Raw genomic sequence first — 9,278 nt, 5'->3', positions numbered from 1 at the left:
CAACGGCTATAATTTAAAAAAAAAAGACGCGGGACGGAACGAAATGGGACGGGAAAAACGGGACGAAATGGCCATCCCGTATCCCGTTTAACATGGGCCCATCCCGTTTAAAATTAAGTGGGACGGGACGGGACCGGAACGGGACGTCCCGTTGGACAGCCTTAAGTGGAATACTGAATGATTCTCGACTCTAACAACGTAATATTCGAAAACTTTCCTAAATAAGACATGTATTTGGTTTCCTTCTCCAAAGGAAGTTTGGTGTAAATTAGTACAATCTCGTGCTGGAATTGAACATCACAACCTACATGAAGTTTTTGTACAGACATACGTTGATCTTTCTTGTGAGTTGTAAGTTTTTTATTTCCTTGCTACGATCACTTATCATGCAAAATTATAACAAAAATTCCAAACCCACTGAAGAACACTAAAAATGCAAAATTAGAGTACTAACATATGACATAATCTCCTCTTAAATCTAATAAGCTAATAGTCGTTAATCAAAGTGAACCAAAAAACATATTGAGTTTTCATGTTGCCTCAGCATCTTTCAGAACTTTTTCTCAACATCTTTTATATCTGTGTGATAAATGTTATACTAAAGGCAAGCTACAAAATTAAGGCAAAATACAATGATTAATAGTTTCCTTCTGAATAGAAATAAAAGCAGAGGAAAGCTACAATCTCCTCTGTGAGCCAATGAAAATGTAACGATGAAGATGTTTGTTTCAATCTTAAATGAATAATAAAGCAGGATTGGCAGGAAATAAAAGGAAACAAAGCAAGACAAACATAAATTGCCTTCCAACACAAATAAAAAATGCACTAGCGTCAGTATCAAGACCTGCACTTCTCCTCTTTGCCTTGCTAGAGAAGTATACGTGAGCTCTGTTTGCGAAAAATGCTTGGACCATAAGTGGACATAAACATATCCAGTAAGAGAGGAAATTGCAAGGACTCAAAGAGGATTACTGGAATGAGGGCTGCTATGCCCACTGGAATGAGTATCCATCCTTTTCTCTGACCAAAAACGAGATAAATTGTAGCACTAAATGCTATCATCAGAGATGTCATTGAAATGAATAGGGTACCCAGGCCTAGAATCAATCTCTTCGGAAGACGTCTAAGGAAATCCCCCTCTGCATATCTCGAGGTGAGGATAGACAGGAACATTAGAACAGAGGCAACAGAAGAGAACAGACAGAATGCAGCAGAAACTGCAAAAGCCGTGAAAGCCGTTTCATTGGAGAAGAGCGGAAAACCACTGTTTTGATTGTTTCCACCTGGCACGGTAATGGCTGCTGCAAATACTACTGTTGTTGTTAGGGCTGCCACAAATATACAGGAATTTGCAGTTTCTTTCATCCATTTCTCTCCTTCTTTGACCAATTCCTTGTGTTCCTCAGTAAACACCATTTTTGGAGTTTTTCCATCTGAGTTTCTCTTTGTTCTGAGCGTTGGTTGAACAAACTTTTCCACTTCCTACATAAACATAGATACCAACACATATAAATGGAATTGTTGAAGCAAGAATGATATATTTTTTAATAAAAGAACAATTTAAGATTTTTTTTTTTTTGACTCATCTTTTTCACCAAGTCACTTTACGTGTTTATATCCATTAAGGGCCTACATATTCGAATGTTCTAAAAGTTCTTTTATTGTAAGGAGAAAATTCGTAGTCACAGAGATACTTCAACTGACTTGATAAATGGGTGTGGTTGAGCCACATACTATACACATATGTAAACACATTTGACATCGAGATGTGTGGTTAAATGGATGTCAAAGGAAAATGAAAGAAAAACTACTTCGCAAATGGCAGTCATACGTTAATGATATTCTTTTAAGTTCAATTTCTTATCCTTATCATAAAATCCATTTTCAAATGTCTGATTATTTTGGATACCTCCATTGTTTGCACAAGCAAAGCATTGATCCTTCATCACCACAAATGCATTCGTAATTTACAGATCAAAGCTGACATGAGCACAAAACTGTTTTTTCTCATCTTTCCCTATACCTGCAATTGTCCAAAGATGATACGATGCTAGTCCCTTTCATAACCCTAATCTCAATGACAATATGCTTGCACATACCCGTCCTAACATTTCCTTTCAATTGGTCGAATATCACAAATTATGCACAATTATATTTACTCCCATTTACTTAAAAAGGACCATTCATCATGGATTACGATAGTCTGATATTTCCTTGACAAATTTGCAGCATTTTCAGATGCCGAGGATGCTGACATTCGTCATACTACATTTGACTATGGTGGAAGTTTCTTGGCAATTCATTAATTTCCTAAAATAGCTTATGGTATGAGCTCTATGATACCACTATAAACTATTCTCGGCTTTTAAGGTGTGCTATAATTATTTCCCTTCCAACAACGCGACTTAAAAGAACACCCAGCAAAACCTAAAAAAGAACCGTGCATGAACGTAGTTATGTGAAACTCATACCTGAAACCATTGCAATTCACGCTGCATTTGCAAAGCCGCACCTGAGATAAGATTGAGTCGGCTAAGAGGTGCTAGCTTTCCAGCCATATGTAATATATTGTTCCCTGAAGTGTCTTCACCAGCTGTTACCAAATGTTTATATACACTTAACTGATATATAAGACTAAACACCTTCTCATAACGATTTATTACTGCAAGGTGAAATAAGTTATGGTTCTCAGAATCAACAAACCAGATTGCGTCTGGGTAACGTTCTATAATTTCTTCTATGATTTCAGAAATTCCTGAACCTGCTGCTGAAAGAAGTGCCTTTCTAAGTACTGGCTCAATATCCTCACCCGTAGAGGAATAATGTTTGGTAAGTTCCTCGCAAAGACGTTTCACAATATCAAGAGTCTCTTCATGCATTAATTTTGTATCCTTAATATGTCTGATTGTTCTTGCTGTAAACAAAAACACTTTCTTAGAACATGATAGGGCACTAACAAATAGTACATCATGTTATGATAAATTATCTTAGTATATAGATTTCCATAGGAACAACTCTATCACAAAAGTACCATAATAATTCCCAAACACAGGAAGTCATTGCCCGTCTACATACTACTATTTTGCTCTTATTGAAGTCACTATTATTAACATTATAACTTTTTCTATGTCCAACTCCCAATCATGCTACGGAGAAAGGAAAATAAAATCCCAGTCATGTGTCTAAGTGCATTCGTCATTCAGCTCTATTAAGTGCCAATGCTTTTTTAAGGCATGCAATTACAATTCATTACTTAACCTAATCAAGTACAGCAGGCAGATCTGCACTCAACAACCTTTATAGCATGTTTGGCAAACTTCTAGGAGATTAGAAGTGCTTATTTTTCAACAAAAAAAATGCTTATTTTTTAGGGTTAAGGTGTTTGGCCAAACTTCTGAGGGAAAACTGAAAAGGCATCTTTGAGTAGTAATAAAAGTTGCTATTTGCTGTTGGAAAGAAGTTCAAAAAAGCAGATTCTCTGTAGAAGCAGAAGCTGAAGTCGTGTTTAATGTTTTCAGGACGAAAAACTATACTTACAGGAAAATTTCTATTTACCAAATTATTTGAACAGTATAGTCAAAATCTAAACTCATGTGTTGTCAACAACAGATCTATGGCCAAAGTCTCATACTCCCTCTATATATATTTTGATCTTAAATTTTACATTTTAGCTAAATGGAATTGGAAAACTTTTCTAAGGTCTCTCATAATTAAAATTTCAGATCATGTATCTACTTAAAAATGATACTAATTATAAAGTGGATCTTTACACTCTTTTCCATAATTTGACGCTCAAAAGATCAACTTTTGAAAAGACTGACCAAATATAAACTGCCTCCATAATACTAATGAAGGTGCTCATCAAATGTTTTGGCAAAACACAAACTGCTATTAATCAAAAGTACTTTTTCTGGAACTCCATTTGGTAAAGTACTTCTCAAAATAAGCAACTTGAAAGTTTTGCCAAACATATTCTTAGTCTATATAGGTAAGAGGACTATATGACAAATGTAGGTGTAACAGGAATTAAAGATATTATCAACAATATAGTTTGTGCTAATACGTGTGAATTACTTTTCTAGACAAGATTTAGGCCTATATTAAATTTCGAAATGCTAATGTCACAATAAGCGAACAAATATTAACTTACTTGTTGTTTTCCAAATTTCGCGAGCTGCATGAATCATTGACTTTATCATGATCCCTGTAAAGTAGAATGATCCAACAATTACTCAAATAATCCCAGAAGTAGACGTGTGATTTGTTACCAGTAAATAAGACAATTTTGTTTTAATGCTAATGTGCAAAAACTTGAGAGTCCAATTCAAAACCTTAATTTAAAAGCTGCTACAATTCATATAAGACAGTAAGACAACTATAAGTCGTACCAGCCTGCATGTGAAACTCAATTTTGGGGTTCAGACATTATTTATTTTTTGCTTGTTAAAGGTAATATATTGTTTTCAGCAATTAGAAAGCGATGTGGAAGTATTTACAATAATAGACTACATTACGAGTTTTGTAATGAGCTCAAAAGGTCAATCATGACCTCAATGTCATTTGCAATAGCCACGTTGCACCAAAAAAATAAACAAGATATAATGGCCAAAATGAAGTGGTGAGAGTGGAGGAGGAGAGGAGTGCATGAACGAGGAGGTAATGGTAGTGGTAGCAATGGAGGTTCAAGTGAGTTTAGAGATAAGGAAGAAAGAGAAAGAGAAAAAACAAAGTAAAGGGAAAAGATTTAGAAAAAAAAAAAAAAAAAAAAATGAAATTTCTAAGTCAAGTATAATTAGTTGTATAACAACCAATTGGAAAATGATACATGGACAAATTTAGTCCACTTTTAGCATTCTTCGTGCCTTTCAAACGCTTCAAAGAAGGTATTTACACTTTGTCATGTCATCAGTCAAGGAGGAATAGTTCCACTTCGGACAAGAATATGGGGTAAGGGGTTGCTCGTAAAATTTTAGTGTGTAAATTACTTTTTGGGGCAAGTTTAGGGGGAAAATATGAATTTTCCAAGCCTTGGTGGATAGAGTTACCCGGTACCTGTTGCTGGTGAGAGTTATCCCGTGGAATTAGTTGAGGTGCGCGCAAGCTGGCCCGGACACCACGGTTATCCAAAAAAAAAATGAATTTTCCCTTAATTTTGTGTGACAGAGGCCAATCATGTCATGTTACATAGAGTATTAAAAAAGTACTTACCGACGTGATTCATGCAGCTATAGATCGGTGTAACAAGCCATTTTGGACAGACAAGGATGCAACAGTTTACTAAACGTGTACAGTACTCCCATGTTAACCCACTAGCAGGCTCTGGTGATTGCCTCGAGGGTGATGTAGCTGACGATTGGACTACAACAAGAGACTTTTCAATGTCTGCCAACCTGATCTCTAATTTTGCATGCATGACTTCACAAGAAAAAACAAGGTAATTAGGTACTCACATACAATCCTTTCAGAAGTACATGCTTTCACTTTATTTTCTATCATTTGTTTTCTTGAGTTATTCATTTAGATGTCCTATTAAAGATTCCTATTCATTCAAAACTATAGATTTGGCTATCATCATACTCTAAAAACTATTTAACCTTGTGGGTTCTGATGGTTTTAATGGTAATTTTACTGATGTTACTACAAGATATTAGGTCTATGTAGTGCTAGCTTGTTGTCCTCTCTATATGAATATTCCTAAGTTCTATATACTAGCTTGATTTTGATACCAAAGAAGGAGATCCTGCTGATTTCACCTATGTTATATCCATTACTCTCTTTCGTTAGTGACAAGAGAATCTCTAAACTTTTTCTTTTATGAGATTGGGGAAGGTGTTCCTTAACTGATATAAAAGTTTTGCAAAAGGAATGTCTAAATAAGAGAATAAATAACTTAAAGATGAGTTATATATCAACAAAGAAGACTAATAGCAATTACTGGGGCTCCATAAAAAGTTGTCTTGATTGGTTAACATTAGACCAGGCTACCAGCAGGAAGCTCTAAGGAACCCAAATCAATATAGATTGGTCTGGGGCAGGGGTGGAGACTAGTTTAGTCCCTTGGGACTTCTCACAAGTGTAGCATTACTATCTCCTGAAAGCACATAAAGAGAAGAAAATACTATCGCAGGTGATAACATGAATATAGTACGAATAGAACCTGAATAAAGTAACTGCTGCCAGTGCCAGAATCTTAGTTGAGTCCCACTCCGAAATGCAGAAGGTATTTCAGCCAGCAAGCTCAAAAGGGATTCGTTATTGTCACCATAAAACTCTGCTCGGGCCAAACCAGGATGACGTCTAAGCAGAGCTAGCAGCACATCTGTTTTACACAAGGAAGATTAAACAAGACATTATAAAATCTGGTAAAAAGTGAGCTACGAAGTACATAAATTGTATTAGAACATCATATTCTCATAAGCTTTAATCAGTTGCTAAATTCTTTAAATATAAGTTTATAAATAAAAAGACGCTTAAGGATTTAGCAAAGACTTTCCAACTTGTTAAAGCTTCTTTACTAAGGAGAAGAAAAGATATTTTAACATTCTCTTCATCTTGAAAATATTTTGCAAGCCCAAGATCAAAACAGTTCCACTTCATTTTTTTCTTCCTATTCATGTTGAACAAATCGGTCAAAGAGAAAGAAAATTGTTGAACTTTTCATTTTCTCCAACCATTCACTAGCTTTCATGTAACATGTGGCAATGTGATAATTATTGTGGGATTACACTTATCCTATTTGATTTGTTGTGTTATTTTTGTTTTATTAAATACTGAGGGCAAAAATCTAACTGATAAAAAATAGATGGCTCATTTCTGATATAATGGTGTTACTTCTCATGGATATGAAAGATCTTTAGTAAAACTAACTAGACCTCTGCTAGAATTCTGAAGTTTCATGATCTTGAAGAGATATTAGAATTTTGTTTCAAATTGTTTAAATTTTTACCATCTATAAATGAAGAAAACACTTGCATTAATCATAGGACAAGAAAATATCTTACCATAGAATCCAGCCACTACTAGAAGATGGAGAAAGTGGGAAGCAGTCGATTGTTTAGTTGGTGGGGAGCCTTCCATCTTCCTTTCCATATCCCCAATCAAAAGTAAAACCATTTCCTTATGGCCATACCTAACAGCCTCTATGATCGGGTATGGCCCAACAGCATCATCAAGAGATCCCAATCCCGGGTTGAGTTGCAGTAAATTCTTTGCTGCCTCCATGTTCCCAACCATTGCAGCCACACAAAGAGGTGTGTAACCATCATTGTTACGCGAAGTGTAAGCTGATGGACCCACAGTCGGATCATCAAACCACTTTCCCGCACCAACAATTACATGAAGGGTGGTGTCCCCAGCTCTTGTTATCTTACAATCCCAGGCTTTATATAGGGGCCCCATAGGTCGAGCAGCTAGCTCAAGATCACATTGGTCGCCTCTGAGTAATGCACGGTATAAGGGCAAGCATCTCCACAACTGATCCTTCTCGCTTCTGCCTGTTCAAGTATAGCCAATGCATTCTCAGCAGGGACAGAGGAAGTAATTGGCAGATAATGTAGGAATGAAGAAAAGCTTTTACCGGGACTGGGCGAATGGTGAACATTATTGTTGCTCGTGTTGGCTGCTAGATTTGGTAAGGACGACATGCTTGTCAGTATCAGAGTTGATTAAGCGAGTGTTCAGCCTTCGACTACTGGATAGTTGGATCCAAATACTTCTTTTATCAGGAATTTATGTTTTCAATTGGCATGCCAAGATTGTTGTTTGTTTTGTCTTTTTCTTTCTTTATTTATATTTCCCTTCATCTTAACAAATATTCCTCTCCACTTCAAACATTAGTATATTAATGTAACACCTGAGCTAGCTTTAGGTAGAATCACAGCAATGAGAACAGAAATACAGATTACAAGGAAGAGAGAAGAGAGCAAGTGTTGGGTAAGTTTTTATCCCAGATGAGTGGTCTGTATAATAGTATAATACTCCTCTCCCCTCCATACAAAGCTCACATCATTTGCTAAAACAATAATGATGCTAAAAACAATAAATTTGGGAAATCAAAAAAATACTACAGGGACCAAAGTTTCAAAATAAAAACTTCTAGTTTAAATATAACTGGGATTAAGTGCATTAATAATAACTTCAAGGGCGGTTTCCATTTCTGTAGTCACCTTCCAGTGCGACAATCATTCCCCATCTTGAAACCTTGTCCTCCAGGTTTGTATTTGGAGCTGAAATTAATTAGGGTTAGGGTTTCGAAAGGGGAAATTGGATTTGATGAAATAATCATTAGCCCACTGCACTATACCTGCTTTACTGTTGCATTGCCTCTTTTGACGATCCTTCGATCAAGAATTGCCTTACTGGCGAACAACTTGGAGGTTTAATACATTGTATTTTCCCAAATGCACTAATCAGTTGCTAAATACTTCAAATATAAAAATTTTATAAATAAAAAGAATTTCCAACTTGTTAAAAACTCATTCAAATTGGGCGACTGGTTGAAAGCTCGAGCCCCCCCTCCCCCCCCCCCCCCCCCTCGCGGACGTTGACGAGGCTTCCTCCCTACTTCCTTTAAGTCTTACCTTACCTGTATATTAGAGTAACGCTGTCAACTGGGCCGGTCTAGGCCCGTAACCGCGGGTCAAACGGACTAAACAGGTTAGGCCCGTTAGGATCGATTTTAATGGGTCCGGATCGGTTTTGTGGGTCAATTTTATGCTGGGTCCGTCAGGGTTCGGGATCGGACCGGTCCCTTAGCGGGCCAAACTGTATTGAGGCTGAACTTTTAAAATTTAAAAAATAATAATAATAATTTAAAATATAATCGTTAGGCTGTCAAAAATAGCCGTTAACTATTTATAAAATAGATATTTGACCTATATATATATATATATATATATATATATAAACTATATATATATATATATATCTTATATAAGATTTATGTATAGTATAGTATATATGTGCATAACATACAAGCTGTATTAAACAATTCAATCTAACATGAAAAAGCATTTCAACTTCGATCCAGATTCATTTTTCGGTTGCAATGCCAAAAGTAGATAGTTTGTTATTATTATCTTTTTTTCGTCAAAGATAGTAGTTATTAGAGTTAATTGAAAATATCTTATGTCCAAGAGTAGATTTGAAAGTCTTGGTAACAGCGTGTTATTAAGATATATGTGTGTGTGTATTGTTTTTTAAATTACTTGTAATAATATAATAAGATAACCATTTTATTCTCAATTATTTCTTGTCCCCTTTATTTAATAATATAATAA

The 9,278-nt window shown here is 35.7% G+C and overlaps 1 protein-coding gene across 7 annotated transcripts; it reads right to left on the bottom strand.

The window, feature by feature from the left end:
- Positions 1-636: 636 nt before the first annotated feature.
- On the bottom strand, positions 637-8,563 carry LOC107794692 (uncharacterized). Of its 7 annotated transcripts, none has more exons than XM_016617212.2 (9): positions 8,303-8,563; positions 8,166-8,225; positions 7,577-7,690; positions 7,002-7,493; positions 6,158-6,319; positions 5,209-5,415; positions 4,151-4,204; positions 2,472-2,914; positions 637-1,482 (listed from the first exon to the last, which is right to left on the bottom strand). In XM_016617212.2, exons 3-9 carry the CDS (start codon positions 7,641-7,643, stop codon positions 868-870), a joined length of 2,040 nt encoding a protein of 679 aa, XP_016472698.1. In that variant the 5' UTR covers positions 7,644-7,690; positions 8,166-8,225; positions 8,303-8,563; the 3' UTR covers positions 637-867. The 7 variants fall into 7 exon arrangements, with proteins under 7 accessions (XP_016472698.1, XP_016472705.1, XP_016472714.1 ...); XM_016617219.2 differs by having other exon boundaries at positions 7,577-7,621; positions 8,303-8,515; XM_016617228.2 differs by having other exon boundaries at positions 7,577-7,618; positions 8,303-8,515.
- Positions 8,564-9,278: the final 715 nt, after the last annotated feature.

The sequence above is a fragment of the Nicotiana tabacum genome, chromosome 23 (assembly GCF_000715075.1).
Source record: "Nicotiana tabacum cultivar K326 chromosome 23, ASM71507v2, whole genome shotgun sequence".
NCBI classification, from domain to species: domain Eukaryota; kingdom Viridiplantae; phylum Streptophyta; class Magnoliopsida; order Solanales; family Solanaceae; genus Nicotiana; species Nicotiana tabacum.
The sequence above is the reverse complement of the archived record's forward strand: the minus strand, read 5'-3'. Positions and strand labels throughout refer to the sequence as shown.

What these genes read in the sequence shown, in the direction of transcription:
- LOC107794692 (XM_016617212.2), bottom strand. Translation starts at nt 7,643, where the DNA reads ATGTCGTCCTTACCAAATCTAGCAGCCAACACGAGCAACAATAATGTT. An exon ending in TCACCATTCGCCCAGTCCCG is followed by an intron (nt 7,494 to 7,576) that starts GTAAAAGCTTTT and finishes ATACTTGAACAG; the next exon opens with GCAGAAGCGAGAAGGATCAG. An exon ending in TAGCTGCATGAATCACGTCG is followed by an intron (nt 4,205 to 5,208) that starts GTAAGTACTTTT and finishes TCTACTTTACAG; the next exon opens with GGATCATGATAAAGTCAATG.